This window comes from Chiloscyllium plagiosum, chromosome 11, assembly GCF_004010195.1.
Source record: "Chiloscyllium plagiosum isolate BGI_BamShark_2017 chromosome 11, ASM401019v2, whole genome shotgun sequence".
Lineage (NCBI taxonomy): Eukaryota > Metazoa > Chordata > Chondrichthyes > Orectolobiformes > Hemiscylliidae > Chiloscyllium > Chiloscyllium plagiosum.
This window is the reverse complement of record NC_057720.1, coordinates 5,004,448-5,030,947: the sequence shown is the minus strand read 5'-3', so window position 1 is coordinate 5,030,947 and position 26,500 is coordinate 5,004,448. Positions and strand designations below refer to the sequence as shown.

At 45.0% G+C, this 26,500-nt stretch overlaps 1 protein-coding gene across 5 annotated transcripts in view; it reads left to right on the top strand.

Moving 5' to 3' along the window:
- samd13 (sterile alpha motif domain containing 13) overlaps positions 1-26,500 on the top strand; it is a 133,909-nt gene that overhangs the window by 59,991 nt on the left and 47,418 nt on the right. For all 5 annotated transcript variants that reach the window (XM_043698619.1, XM_043698617.1, XM_043698618.1 and 2 more), the window contains one exon: positions 144-282. In XM_043698619.1, the coding sequence (XP_043554554.1) occupies positions 144-282 (139 nt within the window). The remainder of the gene's footprint in view (positions 1-143; positions 283-26,500) is intronic.

Here is a 26,500-nt window from a genome sequence, read left to right as displayed (position 1 = left end):
AGTGCACAGCTCGTATGCACATCTGGGGCATTGTGGGTGACGGTTTGGAAATGTGAGTGCATATCGCTGTGAACCTGAGAGAAACAGGCGGCAGAGAGTTACAGTGACTCCTGGCTCTTGAGAATCTTGTGTTTCCATTGCAGGGATACACGAGGACTCTGAAAGAGGAAGCAATTGAAGCGAATGCTTTGTTAATTAACCCTCCGGCAGCTGCAGCCTCTCCTGACAGCGAGTGTATGGAAGCAGAACTAAAGGATATCGAAGAATGGAACAGTACTCCAGGTTGGAGTTTTTATTTTGTATGTGTGTGTGTGTGTGTGTGGCTGTGAATGGGAGGAGCAGCTGGATAGAATCCTAATTGATTCTGCTCTCTGTGTTCAAATCCCACTTCCCCATGGAGCACTCGAGCAGACTGCTGCATTCTGCTGGCATTTCAGTGCCAGCTGAGGGAGTACCACATTGCTGAGAGTGCCCTTTCACAGATGAGCTATTGAAATGAAAGCCCTCAGTGCTTGAGTCATTGAGTCGCACAGTACGGAAACAGACCCTTCAGGTTAACCTATCCATGCCAGCCAAGTTTGCCAAACTAAGCCAATCCCTTTGGCCTGTGTTTGGTGCATTGTATCCAATGGCTCTTAACTGGGAAATAAAGAAAGGCAGGAGTTAATCCGGTGTTCCAGTCAACATTCCTTCTCTGAGTAACCCCATCAAAAACAAATCAACTGATTGCCCAGGAGCAGTCACCGATGCTACAATTCCACAATTAGTTGTACATTTCTTGCCTACCACCTCTCTCCCATCTAAGCCCTGAACCCATACCTTTCCCTACATCTCCCTCCATGCTCTCTCTCCAGGTTTACCTTGTCTGTAAACTCCCACCCCATTCTCATGAACCTCCTGGTTACCCAGTATCCCCTCCTAGTCCCTATCTTAGCCGCCATGATAAGCAGTTCTCTCTCTTGGTTTTTTTTAAGTTTGCTTCCCCATTTCCACCCCCCCCCCCAAAAAAAATTGAACCATTGACACTTGTGCCCTTGCAAATGACTGTCCTGTCACCAGCCTCATCCCTCTCCAAATCATTGAGTTATTTTTGACACAGTGAGACCATTAGGTTAACGCTGACTCCCTGCAAAGCATTTCTGTCAGTCTCGCTCCCTCTTTTGACTCCCGTAGTCCCACAAATTCATTCCCCTCGAGTACCCGCCAGTTTCTGAAAACTCTTTTTCATCTCTACTTCCATTGGTTCCCCAGGGGCAGTGATTTCCAGAATTTATTCCTCAAATTCCTGCCCCAACTCCTATGTGTCTGGAACCTTAAGCCTGTGACCCTTTGTCTATCCAAATGGGATCAGTTTGTCCTAATCTGCCTTATCTAAACCGTCACAGTCTTTTACCCATCAATCATGTCACCCTTAGCTCCAAGGCAAAAGTGAGGACTGCAGATGCTGGAAACCAGTGTTTAGATCAGAGTGGTGCTGGAAAAGCACACCAGGTCAGGCAGTATCCGAGGAGCAGGAAAATCGACGTTTCGGGCAAAAGCCCTTCATCAGGAAGCCTTAGCTCCAAGTCAAGCATTCACAGCTTCTCTAGCCTTACCCTGTAGCTAATACTCCCCTCACTCCTGGACCCATTCTGATCAACCTCCTCCACACCTCCTCAACCTGCGTGTTCTTCCTAAAGTGTGCTGACAGGGAACAGACTCTACATTCTACATGGAACCTGACCAGTTTCAGCATTACTCTGATTTGGGGCTGCCGTCAGCCATTAAGACTTAGGAGCTGAAGTAGGCCATTCAGCCCATTGAGTCTGCTGTGCCATTCAATGAGATCGTGCCTGATCTGAAAACCCTCAACTCCACTTTCCTATCTTTTTCCCAAAACCCTTGATTCCCTTTACTCTCATGCTCATGCGCTCTCGCTCTCTGTCGCATTCGCATGAACCCATTTCAGCAAGGACACCTCTCCATCTTCTAAACTCCAGTGAGCACAGACCCAAATTATTCATAGAATCGTAGATTCCCTACAGTGTAGAAACAGGCCATGAAGCCCAACAAGTCCACAACAACCCTCCCCATTACCTACCCTATTACCCTATATTTCCCCTGACTAATGTACCTAACCAACACATCGCTGAACACTAGGGGCAATTTCCCATGGCCAGTTCCCCTAACCTTCACATCTTTGGACTGTGGGGGGAAACTGGAGCACCCGGAGGAAACCCACGCAGACACAGGGAGAATGTGTAAACTCCACACAGTCACCCGGCTCTCTCTCTCTCTCTGGTGCTGTGAGGCAATAGTGCTAACCACCGAGCCACCATGCCACCCAAATTTCTACTTGGTATCGGTCTAGTGAACCTCCTTTGGACTGCCTCCAATGTCTGTAAATATTTCCTTAGATAAGGGGATCAAAATGTGTCGCACTATTCCAGCAGTGATCTGACCAGTGCCTGAGAATGTAGAGAACATAGAACAATGCAGCGCAGCACAGGGCCTTCGGCCCTCAATTTTGCCCCGAACTGTGAACTAATCTAAGCCCATCCACCTACACTATCCCATCATTATCCATGTGCTTATCCAAGGATTGTTTAAATCTCCCTAACGTGTTGACTACATTGGCAAGTAGGGCATTACCACTCTGAGTAAAGTACCTGCCTCTAACATCTGTTTTAAATCTATCACCCCCTCAATTTGTTGTTAAACCCCCTCGTACAAAACGACATCATCATCCTAGGAAAAAGACTCTCACTGTCTACCCTATCTAATCCTCTGATCATCTTGTATGTCTCTATCAAATCCCCCCTTAGCCGCCGCCTTTCCAAGGAGAACAGACCCAAGTCTCTCAGCCTTTCCTCATAAGACCTTCCCTCCAGACCAGGCAACATCCTGGTAAATCTCCTCTACACCTTTTCCAATGCTTCCACATCCTTCCCGAAATAGAACTGTACACAATATTCCAAGTGTGGCCGCACCAGCATTTTATATAGTTGCAGCATGACATTGCGGTTCCGGAACTCCATTCCTCTACCACTAAAACCTAACACACCGTATGCCTTCTTAACAGCACTATCAACCTGGGTGGCAACTTTCAGGGATCTATGTACGTGGACTCCAAGCTCCCTCTGCACATCCACACCAAGAATCTTTCCATTGACCCAGTACTCTGCCTTCCTGTTATTCTTCCCAAAGTGCACCACCTCACATTTAGCAGTATTGCATTCCATTTGCCACCTCTCAGCCCAATTCTGCAGTTTATCCAAGTCCCCCTGCAACCTGCAACTTTCTTCCACACAGTCTACTACTCCACCGTGCGTCATCTGCAAATTTACTAACCCATCCACTGATGCCTGCATCTAAGTCATTTATAAAAACAGATTCTTGTTGCACACCACTAGTAACCGGACTCCAGGCTGAATATTTTCCATCGACCACCACTCACTGCCTTCTTTCAGAAAGCCAGTTTCTAATCCAAACTGCTAAATCACCCTCAATCCCATGCCTCTGCATTTTCTCCAACAGCCTACCATGTGGAACCTTGAAGGCTTTACTGAAGTCCATGTATGCCACATCAACTGCCCTACTCTCATCTACATGGTTGGTCACCTTCTCAAAAACCTGAGGTTTGTGAGACACGACCTGCCCTTAACGAAACCATGTTGACTATCTGAAATCAAATTGTTGCTTGCTAGATGTTTATAAATCCTATCTCTTATTATCCTTTCCAAAACCTTTCCTACAACAGACGTGAGGCTCACTGGTCTATAATTATCTGGGTCATCTCCTCTACTGCCCTTCTTGAACAAGGGCACAACATTTGCAATCCTCTACTCCTCTGGTACTAAACCTATAGACAATGATGACTCAGGCTCCGCCATCTCCTCCCCAGCTTCCCAGAGAATCCTCGGATAAATCCCATCTGGCCCAGGGGACTTGTCTACTTTCACTCCTTCTCAAATTGATAACACCTCGTCCTTACTAACCTCGATCTTTTCTAGTCTAATATCTCGTATCTCATTCTCCTCTACAATATTTTCCTTTTCCTGTGTGAAAACCGATGAGAAATATTTGCTAAGCACCTCTCCAATCTCCACAGGGTCCACACAACTTCCCACTTCTGTCTTTGGCCCTATTCCTACCCTTGTCATCCATTTATTCCTCACATACCTATAGAAAGCTTTAGGGTTCTCCTTTATTCTACCAGCTAAAGACTGCTCATGTCCTCTCTTTGCTCCTCTTAACTCTCTCTTTAAATCCTTCCTAGCTGACCTGTAACTCTCCATCGTCGCATCTGAACCATCTCATCTCATCGTCCCATGAACCTCCTCCTTCTGTTTAACAACAGATGCAATTTCTTTAGTAAACCACGGTTCCCTTCCCTTATCACTTCCTCCCTGCCTGACAGAGACATACCGATCATGGACGTGCAATTTCTGTTCCTTAAACCAGCTCCACATTTTGATTGTCCCCATCCCTGCATTTTGCTACCCCATTCTATATGTCTAAAGTCTTTCCTAAAAAACCTTGTACAACTTTGGCAAAACTTTCTATTTTATAGCCCAATCCTTTTGAATTAGCATCCAGCATTCTGTTTCTCCTCCCCATTACCTGCTGACCTGCTAGTTTCTGACATGTATACACACACAGTCATAGAGATGTACAACATGGAAACAGACCCTTCGTCCAACCCGTTCATGCCAACCAGATTTATCCCAACCCAATCTAGTCCCACCTGCCAGCACCCGGCCCATATCCCTTCAAACCCTTCCTGTTCATAAACCCATCCAAATGCCTTTTAAATGCTGTAATTGTGCCAGTTCCTCTGGCAGCTCATTCCATACACGTACCACCCTCTGTAAAAAGGTTTCCCCTGATGGCTCTTTCATATCTTTCCCCTCTCACCCTAAACCTATGCCCTCTAGTTCTGGACTTCCCCCAACCGAGGGAAAAGACTTTGTCTATTTATCCTATCCATGCCCCTCATGATTTTGTAAACCTCTATAAGGTCACCCCTCAGCCTCTGATGCTCCAGGGAAAACAGCCCCAGCCTGTTCAGCCTCTCCCTGTAGCTCAAATCCTCCAACCCTGGCAACATCCTTGTAAATCTTTTTTGAACCCTTTCAAGTTTCACAACATCCTTCTAATAGGAAGGAGACCAGAATTGCACGCACTACTCTAACAGTGGCCTAACCAATGTCCTGTACAGTCGCAACATGACCTCCCAACTCCTGTACTCAATACTCTGACCAATAACGGAAAGCATACCAAATGCTGCCTTCACTATCTTATCTACCTGCGACTCCACTTTCAAGGAGCTATGAACCTGCTGTCCAAGGTCTCTTTATTCAGCAACATTCCCTAGGACCTTACCATTAAGTGTATAAGTCCTGCTAAGATTTGCTTTCCCAAAATGGAACACCTTGCATTTATCTAAATTAAACTCCACCTGCCACTCCTCAGCCCATTGGTCCATCTAGTCCAGATCCTGTTGTAGTCTGAGGTAACCCTCTTCACTGTCCACTACACCTCCAATTTTGGTGCCATCTGCAAACTTACTAACTGTACCTCTTATACTCGCATCCAAATCACTTGTGTAAATGATGAAAAGTAGTGGACCCACAACCGATTCTGAAAAACAACCCCGCACCACTACCCTCTGTTTTCTACCTTTGAGCCAGTTCTGCATCCAAATGGCTAGTTCTCCCTGTATTCCATGAGATCTAACCTTGCTAATCAGTTTCCCATGGGGAACCTTGTCGAATGCCTTACTGAAGTCCATATAGATCACATCTACCGCTTTGCCCTCATCAATCCTCTTCGTTACTTCTTCAAAAAACTCAATCCAGTTAGTGAGATATGGTTTCCCACCCACAAAGCCATGTTGACTATCCCGAGTCAGTACTTGCCTTTCCAAACACATGTACATCCTGTCCCTCAGGATTCCCTCCAACCACTAACCCACCTCAGACGTCAGGCTCCCTGGTCTATAATTCCCTGCAAATCATTATGTGCTACAGTTTTCTCTGTCTTAATCCATTTGAATAATATTTATCTCCTCTTCCCGTCAAAATGCATGACCTCACATGTTCCCACGCTATTATTCCATCTGCTGAGTTTTTGTCCATTCACTTAAGCTGTCTATAACCTTCTGTGACTTCTGTCTTCCTCAGCACTTGCCTTCCCACCCAGTTTTGTGTCATTTGCAAACTTGGTTATGGTACATTCACCTTCCTCTTCAATAAATGTTGGAAATAATTGTGGCTCCAGCACTAGTTAGAAGGTTCCTTCCTGAAAATGTTCCCTCACTGAAACTCCATGCATTCTGTTAGTTAGCCAGTCACCTATCCATGTTCATATCCTGCCTACAACACCGTGGACCTGTTTCTTATTAAGTAGACTGATATGTGATAATTAGATTCATAGCACATAGAAACAGACCCTTTGGTCCCACTAGTTCACACTGACCGAGTTTCCCAAACTAAACTAGTCCCGCTGGAGTGCAATTGGCCCATATCTCTCCAAACCTTTCCTATTCATGTACTTATCCAAATGTCTTTCAAACATTGTCACTGTACCCACATCCAACACTTGCTCTGGCAGTGCATTCCACACATTAACCACTCTCTGTAAAAACTGTTCCCCCTCTTTTCGTTTTTAAGGTGGTTAGCACCGCTGCCTCACACCACCAGGGACCCGCATTTGATTCCACTTTCGGGTGACTGTGCGGAGTTTGTACATTCTCCCAGTGTCTGTGTGGATTTCCTCCCACAGTCCAAGATGTGAAGGTCAGGTGCATTGGCTGGGCTAAATTTCCGATAGTGTCCAGGGATGTGTATTTTAGGTGGGTTAGTCATGGGGTTTGCAGGTTACAGGGATAGGGTAGTGGGAGTGGTTCTGGGATGGATGCTCTTCAGAGAGTCAGTGAGGACTTGATGGGCTGAATGCACACTGTAGGGGTTCCATGATTCTTAAAAAATGCATCCCTAATTTTGAACTCCCCCATAGTAGGGTATAGAGCTTTGCTATTCACCTTATAAAAACCCCTCATGATTTTCCCAACTTCTATAAGGTCACTCATACTGATCCAACGCTCCAATAAACAAAGATCCTGCTTATCCAACCTCTTGTTATAATACAAACCCTCTATTCTTGGCCTCGTAAATCTTTTCTGAACCGTCTCCAGTTTAATAATTATCTCCCTATAACAGGGCAACCAAAACTGCACACAGTATTCCACAAGTGGCCTCACCAAAATCCTGTACAACCTCAATATGACATCCCAACTCCTATACTCAAAGGACTGAGCAATGAAGGTGAGCATGCTAAATGCTGCCTTAACCACCTGTGACGCAAATTTCAAAGAATTATGTACCTGAGCCCCAGGTCCCTCTGTTCTACAACTCTCCCTGGGCCCTACCATTAACTGCATAAGTCCTGCCCTTGTATGGTCTACCAAAATGCAACCCCTCACTTTTATCCAAATTAAATTCAAATTAAGGCTGTGATGGTTGCACCAAGGTGTTTAGGAATGGATTGGAGTGGCTGGTGTCAAGAGTTGTAAGAAAGGTTTCCAACTGATACTTGCCTCGTTCTGCGTCACTGACATTGACTGTTATGGATTTCTCAGGATACCCTGACATTTTGTAAGATCACAGGCTATAGCTCCAACACTCTGTATTTGGGACATTTAACTGGTCTAGTTGCATATTTATATTAAAAGCTAATTTTAAGTCAATAGAGTCATAGAGATGTACAGCATGGAAACAGACCTTTCGGTCCAACCCGTCCATGCCGACCAGATATCCCAACCCAATCTAGTCCCATCTGCCAGTATCCGGCCCATATCCCTCCAAACCCTTCCTGTTCATATACCCATCCAAATGCCTTTTAAATGTTGCAATTGTACCAGCCTCCACCACTTCCTCTGGCAGCTCATTCCATACTCGTACCACCCTCAGTGTGAAAGAGTTGCCCCTTCGGTCTCTTTTATATCTTTCCCCTCTCACCCTAAACCTATGCCCTCTAGTTCTGGACTCCCTGACCCCAGGGAGAAGACTTTGTCTATTTATCCTATCCATGCCCCTCATGATTTTGTAAACCTCTATAAGGTCACCCCTCAGCCTCCGACGCTCCAGGGAAAACAGCCACAGTCTGTTCAGTCTCTCCCTATAGCTCAAATCCTCCAACCCTGGCAACATCCTTGTAAATAATTCATAGGACAGTATATTCTTGTAAAATGTATGAGTGAATTTTTTAAATATTACAGTCTGAAGGATGACCACAGAGTTAACTTTCAGTAGTTCTGAGGAAAGATTAATTTGAACAGCCAAGGCTAAGACCAAACGTGACACATACATTCACATTCATGGGAGAGTCTGATAAGGGAATAATAAATGGACAAAGGAAAATTAAAACCACTGCAAAGGATGAAGGGAGATGTTAGAAGATTTTTGTTTAAATGCACAAGGTTGCTTAATGTGAAATACTAAAATAAAAGGACAGCACAAAGGCTCAGTGGTTAGCATTGCTGCATCACAGTGCTAGGGACCCAGGTTCGATTCCACCCTCTGTTTACTGTCTGTGTGGAGTTTGGACATTCTCCCTGTGTCTGCGTGCGTTTCCTCTGGGTGCTGCGGTCCAAAGATGTGCAGGTTAGGTGGATTGGCCGTGGGAATTACAGAGATGGGGTGGGATGCTCTTCGGAGGGTCGGTGTGGCCTCGATGGGCCGAATGACCTGCTTCCACAGTGTCTGAATTCTATAACTCTATAACCAACAAAATACTGGGTGGAAACAGAATCCACAATAATTTTAAAAGTGGATAAGTCTGTAAAAATGGAACATCTAAATAATGCATACAGGAAATGCGACAAAGTGGATAGTTTCCTGCTGTAACCTGCCACATGCTTCCTCACTGTCAACAACTCCTCCGACTTTCGTATCATAAGTTGTTGGAGAGTTCACTCAGGTGACTGGTGAATGGCTTCCTCCTACCCTGCACCATTGTATAATTCTATCTCTTGAATCTCAAATTTACTGAAATTCCTGAGAACGTGAAATTTCTAACAATGCAGTTCTGTTACTGGATTATCAATTAAGGAGACAGAGGCATGTCAAACAGAAATTTCACATATAATATCGCTTATTAGCATTCAACTAGATTACTAATTCAATTTCTCATTTATAGATTATCACTTGGGAAGCTATTTCGCTATGTACCTGATATCCCTTAGTGCGCTGATTTCATTGCAATAGTCCGGAACACTGTTTCCATATTTACATAGTTATACTTCAGTGTAGTTAGATGAAAACTACTTTAGTCTACCTTTCAAAAGAACTATAAATTAATTAAATACCTTTTGGAAATCTAAATATATTATGTCCACTGCTTCCCCTTCATCCTGCTTGTTGCTCCTCAAATAATTTAAATACATTTTCAGTATTGTTTCCCCTTCACGACCCCATGCTGACCTAGCCAGATTATGTTATATATTTAAAAATGCCTTTATAATCTATTCCAACATTTTCCCAATTACAGATGTTAAGCTAGCTGGCATATAGTTAATATTTTTTAATTTCCTTTCCATTTTGAATACATTCAGTTTTCTAATCCTCTGCAACCTTTCCAGGATTCTAGGATTTTTGAATGATTCCTCCACTATCTCTGGCTACTTCCTTTAAAATTTTAGGGCACATTCCACCAGATCTAGGGGTGTGCTGACCTTGAACCCCATTAGTCTTCCTAGTATCTTTTCTCTAGAAATAGTTATTATCTTTAACTTTTCTTCCTTTCATTAAAAAAAATGTTGCAGTGGTATTCGTGAAGTATTTATCCAATTCTCTGCCATTTCCTGGTTCCATATTATAATGTCCCCAGCCTTGTTGTCTAAGGGGCTCATGTTCACTTTGTCCTCTCTCATTTTACATATTTAAAGAAGCTCTTGCTGTCTATTTTGATATTACTTGTTAGTTTACACCCAAAGTTTATTTCCCTTTGTTGTCAGTTTTGCTTCTTAAACGTTCACAAAGCTCTGATTTGTCATTAATCTTTGTCACATTAGTATTTTACTTTTTCAATTTGATGCCACCCTCTACACACTTCACTGGCTAACCATGATCTCCTTCCCAGAATCTTCCTTCCTATATCTTTGTTGTTAACTATGACCTTTCACCTTTCTCCCTGCTTTGACTCAAATTGCTACTTTTTTTTTGTGTTTGAATGCTCTGTCCCTGCATGTCTCACTTGGATAACGTTATTCAAGTAGCTGTTCTGTAATACTGCATTATGTATCCTCTCTCCTAAACCTCAGCCCTCTAATTAGCTTACAGCATTCTCTATGCCTCTAGTTAGACAATTCACCAGTCCTCCCACACTGTTCAAGTGAAGTTAGACCCACCATAAATGTCCCCCTCGCCCCCCAGCCCAGTACCAGTGCCATTCTGCCCACACCCATCCCTGTGTTCACATATCTATCTTGTTGACTTCCCGATTATCTTGTGTACCCGATTTCACTTTGCCCATGACTCGGCTAGTAATACTGAGATTTTGACCGTGGAAGCTCTGCATTTTAATTTAGCTGCTAACTGTTCAGAGTCTTTTGGCAAAGCCTCATTTCCAATCCTGTCCGTCGATCCACTCCACGTGATATCAAGAAATGGTTGGAGGCACTGGGTACTGCAAAGGCTATGGGCCTTGACAACATTCTGATAATTGCACCGAAGATTTGTGCTCCAGAATGTGTCCGCTACCCTAACCAAGCTGTTCCAGTACAATTACAACACTGACATCTACCCAGCCGTGTGGAAAATTGCCCAGGTATGTCCTGTACACACAAAGCGGGACAAATCCAACCCAGTCAATTACAGCATCATCAGTCCATTCTTGATCATCATTTGCATCTGTATAGCAATACCCTGCTCAGTGATGTCCAGTTTGGGTTACACCATGACCACTCGGCTCATGACCTCATGACAGCCTTGATTCAATCATGGGTGAATGGTTTTGCCATCACTGAATTGCCCACTGTTAAAATCCTGAGGTTTTTTTTGTTGAGCAGAAACTCAATTGAATTCCCCACTTAAACACAGTGCCAGCAAAAGCTGGTCAGAGGTTGGGAATCCTGCAATGAGTAACTCCCCTCCTGACTCCCCAAAGCCTGTCCACCAACTACAAAGCACAAGTCAGGAGTGTGATGGAATACTCCCCAATTGCCTGGATGGGTCCAAAAACATTCATGAAACTTGACACCATCCAGGACAAATCCGCCCACTTGATTGGCACAGCATTCACAAACATCCAAACAATCATCGGTGAAAGTCCCCACTTCTGATATTTATGATGGAGGAAAGGTCATTGATGAAGCAGCTGGTAATGGTTGGGCCTAGGATGTTACCCTGAGGTAAGCCTGTAGAGATGTCCTGGAGCTGAGATGACTGATCTCCAGCAACCACAACCATCTTCTTATACGTCAGGTATAATTCTAACCACCAGAGAGTTTGTCCCCCCCCCCCCCCCCCCCCCGATACACATGGATTGCTAAGGCTCCTTGATGGCACATTCTATCAATTCCTGCCTTGATCTTGCTCTTCTGTCTGTATTTGGATGAAAACTGGACTCAAATCATGCCATGAAAGAATACAGGAATTCAATTTTACTGCTCTGCCTGCTTCTCAGGAGTTGGAACTGGTAGCACAGCCCTAGTCAACTCTTATGTTTCAATTTAGAAAGGTCTAGTCTCTTCCTGATAGTAAGCGTCTTTTTGTGTGGGGAGTATTCCTTCACATTCCTGCCTTGTGTCTTGTAAATGGTGGATAGGCTTATTTGGGAGTTACTCATCACAGAATTTCCAGCTTCTGACTTGATTTTGTAGTTCCAGCTTCTGAAACATGTCAACGTTCCTTGTGTTACCAATGAAGTTTGAAGGGGACTGGTGTGTAAGGAAACCTATCAGGAACAAGCAAGGTGCAATGAAAGCAGGGAAATGTTTGCTCAGCTGATCCGATTTTTGGAAGTGTTGGCTTAGGGAAGAATGTTGGGCTTTGGGCGAGTTTAGTTTCGAACAGGGGACTTGAATCTGAAATTTTAACGTACACGTTCATTATTTCAGGTATTGCGTGTCTCCTTACAGCATGGTGTGTTTTTATTTCATTAGAATTCCGAGGTTTGCTTGCTGCCTTGACCCTTCTTGGAATTCTTCAGTGGGGTATTTCACATCCTCCTGAACAGACAGCGCTGTGAGGCTCCCTATCTCCCCATATTCACTTTGACTGCCTTTTTAAACCCAATTTCTCTGCGTCTGTATCTTCAGAGTACTGAGTTGTTCATTTAGATATTGACTGTTCCAGGTAATGGGAAAACAGTGTGGAGATGAGAATTCAGGAAATGTTCATTTGCGTTATGAAGGCATTACTTGTCAAAGTCAGGTGGCGGTTCTGCAGGCCAATTATGAGCCTTGCTTCGTATGGGTCTGGACAACACCCCATCTTCATTCCATCTCCATAACCTTTACTTAGAGTTGTAGAGCTGTACAGCATGGAAACTGACCCTTCGGTCCAACTTGTCTATGCTGACCAGATATCCTATCCTAATCTAATCCCTTTTGCCAGCACTTGGCCCATATCTCTCAGAAACCCTTCCTATTCATAGACCCATCCAGATGCCTGTTAAATGCTGTAATTGTACCAGCCTCCACCACTTCCTCTGGCAGCTCATTCCACACACGCTCCATCTTCTGTGTGAAAATGTTGCCCATTTAGGTTCCTTTTAAGTTTTTCCCCTCTCACCTTAACCTATGCCCCTCTGGTTCTGGACTCCCCCACTGCAGGGAAAAGATCCTGTTTATTTATCCTGTCCATGCCCCTCAAGATTTTATAAACCTCTGTAAGGTCACCCCTCAGCATCTGACGCTCCAGGGAAAACAGCGCCGGTCTATTCAGCCTCTCCTTCAACTCAAACCCTCCAACTCTGGCAACATCCTTGTAAATCTTTTTTGAACCCTTTCAAGTGTCACAACATCCTTCCAATGGGAAGGAGACCAGAAATGCACACAATATTCCAACAGTGGCCTAACCAATGTCCTTTACTACTTGTGGTCTTTGGGTTCAGGTCAGGCAGTGAGCTCTGATCTTGACCTGTGCCTTGACTCTTGAAAGCTTATATTGATTAACTCTTGTTGAAAAATGTGGTGCTGGAAAAATTACAGGCCAGGCAGTATCCGAGGAGCAGGAGAATCGACGTTTCGGGCATAAGCCCTTCTTCCCAAGCCGCAACCCACTGTGTGAACAATTACATGATTACATTCTAATTGGTTTAAGCTGGTTAATTAGTTTCCCTCTGAGCCCCCTACCATCCTGACTTGGAAACATATTGCCGTTCCTTCAGTGTCACTGGGTCAATTCCCAGCTGCAGCGGACACACATCTCTCCCTGCTTTAATAGATGTGTATTTTGTGGGGGTGGGGTGAGGAGGATGTTGGGGTAGTACGAGGAGGGGATGGTGGGGGGGGGGGGGTGACTTTGCAGAGGAGATTCACTCGGATGTTACCTGGGCTGGTTGGATAGGCTGGGGTGGTTTTCCTTTGAGCAGAGAGTGGGTTGGAAGGCGATGACCGAGTGGCATTTTCATTGGCCTGTTAATCGAGAGATCCAGATAAGGTTCTGGGGACCTGGGTTTGAATCACGCATGGCAGACAAATGAATTTGAATTCAATAAAAATCTGGAATGTGATCATGAATCCTTTGTCGATTATTATATCTGGTTCACTAATGTCCTTTGAGGGAAGGAAACTTACCTGGTCTGGCCGACATGTGACTCCAGACCCACAGCAATATAGTTGACTCTTAACTACCCCCAGGGCAATTAGGGATGGGTAAAAAATGGTGCCTATCCAGCAATACCCTCATCCCATGAATGAATTTAAACAAAGGGGGAGGGATCTGATTAAGGTATACAAATGATGGGGGTAGATAGGGAGAAACTTCTCCCTTTTTAGTAGAGGGGTCAGTAACCAGTTTTATGGTAAGGAGCAGGAGGGTGAGATGGAGTTTGAGAAAACTCTTTCCATCCAGAGGATGATGGATGACTAGAACCGACTGCCTAAGAGGATAGTGGAGGCAGGAAACTCCCTGCCTTCAGATGAACACTTGAAATGCCCTTTTTGCATTTTGGCCAAGAGTCAAAAGTTGGAAAGTGTGTTTGGAGTGGATGGATGTTTGATGGCCAGAGCAGACACAATGGGCTAAGGGCTCAAAGTTTGTGCGAAGATTTGTAGCTCGGGTGCTCGTTGTTGTGGTTCTGTTCGCCGAGCTGGAAGTTTTTGTTGCAAATGTTTCGTCCCCTGGCTAGGCGACATCATCAGTGCTTGGGAGCCTCCTGCGAAGCGCTTCTTTGATGTTTCCTCCGGTGTTTATAGTGGTCTGTCCCAGACCAGCTGAAACTGACAACCGGAAGCGGCAGGGACAGACCACTATAAACACCAGAGGAAACATCAAAGAAGCGCTTCGCAAGAGGCTCCCAAGCACTGATGATGTCACCTAGCCAGGGGACGAAACGTTTGCAACAAAAACCTCCAGCTCGGCGAACAGAACCACAAAAGGGAACTAGAGTTGAAATTTATCAGATTAACAGTGATCGGACTGAATGCTAGCGCAGATATCTGGTGATTGTCAGCTTCATGGGGGCAGATGTATTTCCTTTGCGGCTGTTGCTTCAAAAAGTGGGGGCCATTGATGTGAAACAGTGACGGTGATTATCTTTACTTTTTGGCGAATACCTTGTATAGGTGTTCCTCTTCTTCTTTTTGCAGTTCTGGTGTACTGCAGTGTGTTGTGGCCCTTTTGAATAGTGTCCTGATGCAGCTTCGTTTGTGTGTGTTGGGGTGGTTACTTTCATAGTTTAGGACTTGGTCTGTGTGTGTGGCTAAGGGCCTCTTTCTGTGCTGGTAAAACCCCAAAGACTCTGAAACCAATTGGTGTGAAACAACAAAGGCACTGGAGAATTCCAGTTACCAAAACACTGAAAGTTGCAACTCCAGTCAACGAACTTTCAATAAAAAAAATTTGTGCCAGAGTTTATTTCCAAACATACGGAATTAAAAAGTAGTGAACTTATCTTAAAACTCTCTTGAGCCTTGTTTGGGCACTCTTTGGATACTGTACACACTTGCAACACATTTACAAGGATGGTACCAGCCATTTGTGGTTCTACTTTTAAGAATAAGTAAATAAGGAGAATTTCAACATGAGAGCAATAGAAAAACAACTGGAATCCAACTAAAGCCAACAATTACCGTTCCATTAGTCAACTCTAAAGTGGTGGAAGGAGCATAGGAGTTTGATGGGTGACCTTATAAAGCTTTATAAAACCGTGAGGGGCACAAATAAGGTGAATATCAAATGTCTTTTCCCGAGGATGGGGGAGTTCAAAACTAGTGCGCACATTTCTTAAGTTGAGAGGAGGCAGCTTTAAAAAGGACATGAGGGGGCAACTTTTTTATGCAGGGAGTGATTTATTTGTTGAATGATCTGCCAGAGGAAGTGATAGATGCGGGTGTAGTTACAACATTTAAAAGATGTTTGGATAAGTATGTGAATATGAAAGGTTTGGAGGGATATGGGCCAATTGTGGGCAGGTGGGAGTAGTTGAGTTTGGGATTATGGTCGATGTGTGCTAGTTGAACCGAAGGGTCTGTTTCCATGCAGTATGACTCTATGGCCAACAATGTGCTCTCTAATCCTCTGTTTTTGTCCTGGAAAACCATTCCAGACCTCATTTCAGTTTTGGGCAAAAGAGCTGAACTCTAAATGTGGGATTCAAGGCAGCATTTAACCCAGTTTGGCATAAGAACAAAAGTGAGGAGCTGAAGTAGGCCATTTACCCCCCTGAGCCTGCCCCGTCATTTAATACAAAAATGACTGATCTCATCTTGGCTCCAATTCCACTCTCCATGATCCTTTAACCCCTTTCTAATTAAAATTCCATCTATCTATTTCCTCAAATTTACTCAATGTCCTGGCATCTACTGCACAATGGGGGAGTGAATTCCACAGATTCATGACCCCTTGAGTGAAGTAATTTCTCCTCATCTCTGTTTTAAATCTGCTTCCCCTTATCCTAAAGCTATGACCTCTCATCTAGATTGCCCCACTAGGGGAAACATCCCCTCTCTGTCTAATTTGTCACCCCCTTTAGTATCTTATATTAGAGAATCCCTACAGCGTGGAACCAGACCATTTGGCCCATCAAATCCACACCAACCATCCGAAGAGGAGCATCCCACCCATACCCTATCCCTGCATTTCTCATGGCTAACCAGCTAGCCTTCACATCCCTAGACATTATGGGCAATTTGGCACAGCCAATCCACCCTGTCCTGCACATCTTTGGACTATGGAAGGAAACCGGAGCACCCAGAGGAAAGCCATGCAGACGTGAGGGGCATGTGCAAACTCCACACAGACATTTGCTTGAGGCTGGAATTGAACCCGGAACCTTTTGCTGGACTGTTAATCTCGCGACCCTGTTAGTGTTTCCGTGACCTGAGTTCGAATCCCGCCACGGCAGATGGTGGAATTTGAATTCAATAACAATTTGGAATTAAGAGTCTAATGATAACCATGGTCACCATTGTCAGGAAAAATTTATCTGCTTCACTAATGTTCTTTAGGGGTGGACCATCTGGTCTGGCCTACGTGTGACTCCAGACCCACAGCAATGTGGTTGACCCTGGGCAAATAGGACGTTCTCCATTCACAAAATTTAATACTAAATATAGCAAGGTCTGGACAGCATTAAGGCTTAGGCTGATTGGCGGCAAATGACATTAGCAACATCCAAATGTCAGCCAATCGCCATCACCAAAGAGAGAGAATCTAACCATCCAACCATCGGGATGGCACGGTGACTCAGTGGTTCGCACTGCTGCCTTCCAGCGCCAGGGACCCAAGTTCAGTTCCAGCCTCGGGTGACTCAGTGTGGAGTTTGCACATTCTCCCCTTGTCTGCATGGGTTTCCTCCAGGTGCTCAGGTTTCCTCCCACAGTCTGAAGATGTGCAGGTCAGGTGAATTCGCCATAGCGTTAGGTGCATTAGTCAGAGGGAAATTAGTCTGGGTGGGTTACTCTTCGGAGAGTCGGTGTGGATTAGCTGGGCTGAAGGGCTTGTTCCCACACTTGAGGGAATCTAATCTAATCAAAGCATCGTCCCTTAACATTCGATAGCACTGTCATCACTGACTCCCACTATCAAATTCCTGGGAGTTAGCAGTAATACAACTGAACTGAGCTATCTGTTCAAGTACCATGGCTACAAGAGCAGGTCAGAGGCTAAGAACAATATGGCTAATAACTCACCTCCTGGCTCCTCAGAGCCTGCCTACCATCGACAAGGCACAAGTCAGGAGTATGATGGAATATTCCCCATTTGCCTGGATGGGTGCAGCTCCAACAACACTCAAGCTTGATACTATCCAGGACAAAGCAGCCCACTTGATTGGCACCACGTCCACTCTCTCCACGACTGACGCTCAGTAGCAGCAGAATATATCATCTACAGGATGCACTGCAGAATTCACCAAGGCTGCTTTGACCACACTTTCCAAGCCTCCCATTTGTATCACTTAGAAGGACAATTTTTAAAATCCAGACTTGAGTGATTAGAGCTTCACCAGCCCCAGACCTTGAGTGGTAATAATCAACACTGTGCAAATGTGGAAAATGACAAGTACCAACAGCTGAGACAGTAACTGTGACATCTCATTAATATTCCAGTCATGTAACGCTGCTCCCAACTGAAAGGAGAATATGCGCCTTTGCCGATCTGTATCCTATGTGTTCCTGAGCTTCATGTGAAGTGGGCGTAGATCATTGAATGTTTGGGTCCTCATTGTGAATGAGCACCAAGATGCTTCTAAATTAGCAGCCAGTCTGTCATGCCTCTGCTCATATGGTGCATTGTTCATGCTGTGAGATGGTGGTGGTTAGTGTAAAGGTGAGGAATAACAGGTAATGGAATGGAAAATAGACAATCTTCCTTTCCTCTCTCCTGCACCATTTGATTTTCCTGCTAATGAGCCAACACTCAAATCAGTGAATGCTGGTGGAATCCGGTCTCTGTGCTCCCTGGAATCGGAGGGCTCTCTATCATTGCCATATTGCATTTGGAGGCAGAGTGTGGAGATTACACGTGTTTGAGAAAATGGTGGTTTCCACAGAAACGAGCCCTCTGATCCACATCTGTTAAAAAAGCACAGGAGCAAGATCCACTTTTTAAAAAAAATTCTAAAACCCAGGTGAAGCAGTGTGCAGGATGATATCTTTGGAACAAGGAGTTCTCGAGTCTGATCTTGCCACAGCAATGTGACTGGCTGAGCCACCTGACTGGAGACTGCTTACTGATAGACCAGCTCCTGCTCGCTGTCTCTCAAGGGGTGGACAGTCAGTAGCTCAACCTGAGGGCTATGCCAGGGCAGTCACTATGACCAAAAAACTGTCGGCATTTAGGATTGGGAATAGGCCATTCAGCCCCTCGAGCCTGCTCTTCCTTTAAATGAGATCATGGTGGTGACCTGAACTCCATTGTCCTATCTGCTAACCCTGACATCCAAGACTCCTCAACTCCCTTGTATGTCACAAAGAAATTGAGGGGTGGAAGTCAGTTAGCTCAGTTGGCTGGATGGTTGGTTTGCAATGCAAAGTGATGCCAACAGCATGGGTTCAATTCCCGCACTGGCTGAGGTTACCATGAAGGACTCTCCTTCTCAACCTCTCCCCTCACCACCTTAAACCACCACCAGCCACCTCTGTAATGAGGCAACAGCCCTACAGTCTGGTAAAACTGTAGTAAGTTTGCTTTTACCCATATAGAAAATCTAATTCCATGCTGAATAAATTCAGTGGCCCAGCCTCCACTGCTTCCTAGAGATGAGAACTCCACAAACTGATGAACCACTGCAAGGAATCAAAAATCCCCCTTGTATCCTGCTCAAAAGGGAGGTTTTTTTTTGTGAAGAGCTCTTGTTCTGGTCTCTCACGTATTGGGAAACATGCAGCCGCCTCCTTGAATTTGTAGATTGAGGAAGTGTGGATCGAGAGGGAGCTTAAATGTGAAGGAGCTCTCAGGGAAAACTCGGTTATAAACTACAGTCAGAACACAAAGCAGGTATGGCGGGATTGTCTCACGAGTAAAAGTGAAACAGGTTGGGACTCTACTCACTGCGTTTTAAAGGAATGAGAGGTGATCTCACTGAGGGACTTGATGGGGTTAATACTGAGAGGATGTTTCCCCTCATGGGAGAGTCTAGGACCAGAGGGCACAGTCTCAGAATAAAGGGGCACCGATTTCAGACTGAGATGAGGAGGGATTTCTTCTCTCAGAGGGTTGAGAGTCTCTGGAACTCCTTGTCACTGAGAGCTGTGGGGGTGGAATCCTTGTGTATATTTAAGGCTGAGAGAGATTCTTGATCATTCAGGGAATCAAGGGTTACAGGGAAAGGGCAGGAAAGTGGACATGAGGAATGCAATTATCCTATTGTATGCAGAGCAGACTTGAGGGACCAAATGACGGCTTCCTGTTCCAATTTCTTATGGTCTCGTGGTCGGGCAAGCCCACCCAGATGGTGGATTAGGGCTCCAGGAGGATTGTGCCTCAACTCCCTCCATTGCAGTTCCTTGGTATTTTATCAGCAACATCTTCCAACCTTGTGTCCAATAAGTCCAATTCAAGGTTGGAAGAATATCGAGGTTTTTTAGTGGTACTTTGGTTTGGCTGGCTGGGAAAATATTGTCCATCACTTGATTGGTCTTGAGCTGAGCGGCTTGGTTGGCCATTTCTGAGGTGACCACATTGCTGTGGTTCTGCAGTACCGGGTAGGCCAGGTTGGGTAAGAATGGCAGATTTTCTTCCCTAAAAGACATTAGAGGATATTTTGATAAATTGGCAATGGTCACCATTAGACTAGATTGTCTTTGATTGTTGTCATCAGCCACTGTGGTGGGATTTGTACCCTTCAGAGTCAGGGATTCTGTGTGACTGACTGGTCTAGTGACTACTGCCTTCTTAGTTACAGCACTGAGGGACTTTGGTACTGCAGAGAAGCTGGCATTGTCCTCCCTGGGGCGGAGAAGGTTATGGGGGAATTTGTAAGTATTATTTTAAAATCACAAGGGACTGTGAATAGGGAGAAACAGTTTACATGGCTGAAGATTTGGGAACTGGAGGATGCAAATCTGAGATCATTGGCAAAAACACCAATACAGAGCAAGGAGAAATGATTTTTACTTTCCCGGTGAGTTGTGATCTGGAATACAGTGTAGAAAGATGGTGAAGCAGAGTCACAGGAGCTTTCAAAAAAGAAAATTGGATGCTTAACTGAAGCTGGAGAATGTTGAGGGCTGTGGTGAAGAGTCAGGCTGTGGGATTAGTTGGATGGTAGAATAGAGTTGATTTTGGTGGTGTGATTGTTGGCAGCAAGATGCTTTTTGAATGGCCTCCTTCTGTACTACCCCTTTTTCAATATTTGATTTATTATTGTCGCACGTACCTAGGTACAGTGAAAAGTTTTGTTTTACGGGCAGATCATACCATACAAAGTGCATTTGGTAATCAAACAGAGTGAGGAATACAACGTTACGGCTGCAGAGAAGGTACAGAGAGAGATCAACATTTGATTTGAAATTAGAAAGTTAAGCTTCCATTCAGAAGTCTAATATCAGCGAGGATGAGGCTGTTCTTGAACCTGTTGACACGTGTGTTTAAGCTTTTGTATCTTCTGCCTGATGGGAGAGGTTGGAAGAGCGTATAATCTGGGTGGGAGGGGTCTTTAATCATGCCTTCCTGAGGCAACAAGAAGAATGGATGGAGTCAGTGGATGAAAGGTTGGCTTGTGTGGTGGACTGGGCTGTGGTTTCTTGCTGTCCTGGGCAGAGGAGTTGCTGTACCAGGTCGTGATGCTTCTCTGGCGCTTGGAGCATGAAGGAAAGGGTCAGAAACAAAGAGGGTGAAGCAGGAGAAAAGGCCGGCAAAGGAATTTTAACAAATGAGGCAAGTGCTAAGTTCAGAAGGAGGGGAATTGGAGAGACGCTGTTGGAAGTCAGAAGATGAGTGATGATCTAGATTATGTCAAACACTGGAAAAGGAAGACCTGGGAGTGAGACAGAAAGAAACACAGGGACAGAGGTACAGATATGGCTATTTATTATTAACAATGGTTTAGGGCATGAATTTCATGGAGAGACTAAAATGCTGTTGCTACGACAGGTGGCAATTGGCAGCTATAACATCAATCATTACATTAATCGAAGGGGAGACAGGAAGAAAGCTGTTTTGTGCTGGATACTTTGACGTTGAGCTTAATAGCCTAGGAGCATTTTCAATTCTGCATATGTCTCTTACCATATGATAGAGACTTGAAGCTGCAGGTATTCTCATTCACTGTTTGTGAGAGAGCTCCCCACTGAGCTGCGGCTGACACCTCAGTGCAGAACAAACTCACATTGTACGCTTCTGTGCATCCTCTGACTTCATCTTCCAAGCCCGCAACAGCTGCCAGCCCAGAATGATGAGGGCAGCAGGTGTATGGGTGTCCCAATACCTGCAAGTTCCCCTTTAGTTAACACTTGGAGCAATGTCGTCGTTCCTTTGCTGTCAGAGAATCCAAGGCCTGCACCTCCCTCTGTCACAGCTCTGCTGTGGATGTACCTGAACTGCACAGACTGAAGAATTTCAAGGTGGCAGCTCAGTACCTCCTCCTCCAGGTTTGAGGGGGAAATGGATGATAAAAGAAATTACAGCTAGACCCATTTCACACACCATTTTGTAACAATTTAACCTATTTTTCTAATCGATCTGTTCAGTGTGATGGGACCTCCCTGGTCAATGGCAGGGACACTACACTGCAACACAAGAAGATCCTGCCATTTCCTCCTTTAGCTTTACAATCTGGCTCTCTTCAGGTGCTTATTTAACTCCCTTTTTTGAAAGTCCTAATGAGGCTGCCTCTCCAAACAGTCTCTGATAGTCCATTCCAGATCCGAACTGCTCACTGTGCAGGAAACTCCTCCGTCTGTATCGCCATCACTTCCTTGACTGTAGGCCATAGGAGCAGAAGTAGACCATTCAGCCCATCGAGTCTGCTTCGCTATTCAATGTGATCGTGGATGACCTGATAGTCCTTAGCTCCACTTTCCTGCCTTTTCCTCATGATCCTTTGCTGATTAAAAACCTGTTTCCCTCAGCCTTGATTATACTGAATGACCCAGCCTCGTCAGCTGTAAAGAATTCCACGCACTCATTCCCCTCTGAAAGAAGAAATTCCTCCTCATCTCTGTCTTAAATGTGTGACCCACCCTAGCCTGAGGTAATGCCCTGTGGTTCTAGACTTTTCCGCAAAGGGAAACAGCACCTCAGCATCTAACCTGTCATGTCCTCAAAGAGCCAATAAGGTTGCCTCACGTTGTTCTAAACTCCAATGAGTATAGGCCCAACCTACTCAACCTCTCCTCACAAGACAGTCCTTCTGTAACTGGGATCAATAGAGTGAACCTTCTCTGGACTGCCTCCAGTGCCAGTGTATTTTTGCTGAGACTGTTCACAGTGTTCCAGCTCTCATCTGATTGACCTCTTGAATGGTTTTAGTAAAACACCATACGTCGATTTTCCATTCCCTTCACAATAAAAACCGACATTCCGATTGCCCACTACCCACAGAACATGGATGCTTGTTTTTTGTGGTTCATGGCCCAGAGCTCCCACATGCTTTTATTCTGTAGCTTTCTCCATTGTAGTAGTATTCAGTTCCTCTGCTTCCTGCCCAAGTGCATAACCCCACATTATATTCCATCTGCCAAGTTTGTGGCTACTCACTCAATTTGTCTGGTATCATTTAGGCTAAATTTCTATGGAATTGAAATTTCACCAGATTTGAACCCCTGTGCCCAGAGCGTTAGGTAAGACCTCTGGAAGTACTAGTGTAGTGACGTTACCACTGCACCAGCTCACTTGCAGATGGCATTGCTGTTAAACCTACAGCACATATACTGCAGCTCACTCACTGATAGCCATCAATATTGACAACACCCACATCCATGTGGGAATTTTTAAAAAGAAGAAATGTAGTGATTGTAATGAGGTTAGCCAGGTGCATCTAGCAGTGTTGACATTCCCTGATTGGGGTAGTTAATCTGGTCCAACCAGGGAGCCCTGGCTGACAGATAAGTGTCAGAGGTTCTGTTCACTGAGAGCTGGCTCTGAGGGAGCTGGATCAGTTTTAATGACTCGCCAGGTGTAAATAGAGGGTGAGTTGGTAATGGGATACCAGCCTCTGTGCAATTGTTTCAGGGAATGAAGTAGTTTGCGCAGATTTTGAGCACAGTGTCGAAGCTCTGTCCTCCAACCCTCTTTGTTTATATGGTGGATAGTGCCTAGTGTGTATAATCTGCCAATCCCCGGCAATTCAAAAACAAAAAAACCCAACAAAGTCCTGGCGCTGGGGGCGGTGAGGAGTGGGAGAAGGCGGGGGGGGGGGGGGGGGAAAGCTGATTAGATTACCTACAGTGTGGAAACAGGCCCTTCGGCCCAACAGGTCCACACCAACCCGCCGAAGCGCAACCCACCCATACCCCTACACTTACCCCTTCACCTAACACTACAGGCAATTTAGCATGGCCAATTCACCTGACCAGCACATCTTTGGACTGTGGGAGGAAACCGGAGCACCCGGAGGAAACCCACGCAGACACGGGGAGAATGTGCAAACTCCACACAGTCAGTCGCCTGAGGCGGGATTTGAACCCAGGTCTCTGGTGCTGTGAGGCAGCAGTGCTAACCACTGTGCCACCGTGCCGTACGAGGGGGAGGAAGGAATGAACAAGGAAAATCACTGATGAAAAGGGATAGGATAAGAGCCGGAAAAATTGGACAATAAGTGATACATCTGGGTATATGAAGATAACGTGCAACAAAAGACCGACCATTGCCAGAAGACGCAGGTGAAACCTGGGCACAGAAATAAAACCAGCGAGTGGCCACAGTTAACATCAATTCATTTTGACACGGAACTCATCCTACATCAGCCTTCCTGTTTGCCACCCCTTGTGTTTACATCTTCACAATGTTTGCTTCTCTTAAGTCAGTCTTTTCCCATGCTCCCTCAATTATTTTACTGTAACTGCATTGAATGGGAAGCTTGATCAACACCCCAGGGAGAGAGGTTCAGAACAAAGAGTATATCACAGGAACAGGCCCTTTGTCCCACCAAGGCTGCAGCAACACATAATACCTTTCTAACCTAAAACCCTTTTGCTCCGAAGTGGTCCATTTCCCTCCATTCCCTGCCTATTCATGTGTCTATCCAGGTTGCTGTTGAATCTGTCTTCACCAGTTCCTCTGACAGTGCATTTCCAGACACTAACATTCTCTGTGTAAAAATCCTGCCTCTCACATCTCCTTTAAACTTAGCCCCTATTACGTTAAAGCCACATCACTGAGTAATTCACATTTTTACCCTGGGGAAAAGCTCCGACTATCCAGTCTGTCCATGCCTCTCAATTTTATAAACCTCATCCTCTGACGTTCAAGTCAAAACAGCCCAAGTTTGTCCAATCTCTCTCCATAGATAACACCCACTAAACCAGGCAACATCCTGGGAAAACCTCTTTGTACCTTCTCCAAAGCCCCTACATCCTTCTGTTAGTGTGGCACTAGTGTGGCACATGTGTGTACACAGTATTCCACATGTGGTCTAACTGAAGTCCGGCACAGCTGTGCAGGAGATGCCAATTTTTATACGCTAAGCCCTGACCAATGAAAGCATGCATGCTGTATGGCTTCCACTCCTTGGACAGGATTTCACGGTCACAGTGATGGCAGATGGCGAAGTGGTTAGAAGTGTGTCTACTTCAATGCCAGAAGTACCTGAAATAAGGTAGGTGAGCTTGCAACAAGGATAGGTACCTGGAACTTCGATGTTGTGGCCATTTTGGAGACATGGATAGAACAGGGTCAGGAATGGATGTTGCAGATTCCAGGATTTAGATCTTTCATTAAGAACAGGCAAGGGTGTAAAAGAGGGGGAGGTGTGGCTTTGTTAGTGAAGGACAGTGTAACAGTGGCTAAAAGAACCTTTGACGAGGTCTTGTCTACTGAGGGAATGTGGGCTGAGGTTAGAAACAGGAGAGGAGGGTTTCCTGACACAGTATGTCAAAGGGCCGACAAGAGGGGAGGCCACACTGGATCTGGTGTTTGGTAATGAACCGGGCCAGGTGTTTGATTTAGCTGTAGGCAAGCACTTTGGAGATGGTGGCCGTAATTCAGTTACGTTTAGTTTAGCGATAGAAAGGGATAGTTACATGCCACAGGGCAAGAGTTATAGCTGAGGCAAGGGCAATTATAATGTGATTAGGCAAGACTTAGGATGCATAGAATGGAGTAACAAAATACAGGGGTATAGACAATCGAAATGTGGAGCTAGTTTAAGGAACAGATGTTGCGTGACCTTGATAGGTATGTCCCTGCCAGGCAGGGAGGAAGTGATAAGGGAAGGGAACTGTGGTTTACTACAGAAATTGCATCTCTTGTTAAAAGGAAGAAGGAGGCTTATGTGACGTTGAGACGAGATGGTTCAGATTAGCTAGGAAGGATTTAAAGAGAGAGTTAAGAAGAGCAAGTAAAGAACACGAGCAGTCTTTAGCAGGTGGAATAAAGGAGAATCCTAAAACTTTCTATAGGTATGTGAGGAATAAAAGGATGATGAGGGTAGGAATAGGGCCAGTCAAAGACGGAAGTGGGAAGTTGTGTGTGGACACTGTGGAGATTGGAGAAGTGCAAAACAAATATTTCTCATTGGTTTTCACTCAGGAAAAGGAGAATATTGTAGAGGAGAAGAATGAGATACGGGATATTAGACTAGAAAGGATCGAGGTTAGTAAGCAGGAGGTGTTATCAATTCTAGAAGGCGTGAAAGTAGACAAGTCCCCTGGGCTGGATGGGATTTATCCGGGGGTTCTCTGGGAAGCTCGGGAGGAGATGGCAGAGCCTATGGCTTTGATATTTGAGTCGTCATTGTCTACAGGTTTGGTACCAGAGGATTGGAGGATTGCAAATGTGCCCTTATTCAAGAAGGGCAGTAGAGATGACCCAGGTAATTACAGACCAGTGAGCCTTACCTCTACTGGAGGAAAGGTTTTGGAAAGGATTATAAGGGATACGATTTATAATCATCTAGCAAGCAACAATTTGATTTCAGATAGTCAACATGGTTTTGTCAAGGGCAGGTCTTGTTTCACAAACCTCATTGAGTTTTTTGAGAAGGTGACCAAGCATGTAGATGAGGGTAGGGAAGTTGACGTGGTATACATGGACTTCAGTAAAGCCTTTGATAAGGTTCCACATGGTAGGCTGTTGGAGAAAATGCAGAGGCATGGGATTGAGGGTGATTTAGTAGTTTGGATTAGACACTGGCTTTCTGAAAGAAGGCAGCAAGTGGTGGTTGATGGAAAATATTCAGCCTGGAGTCC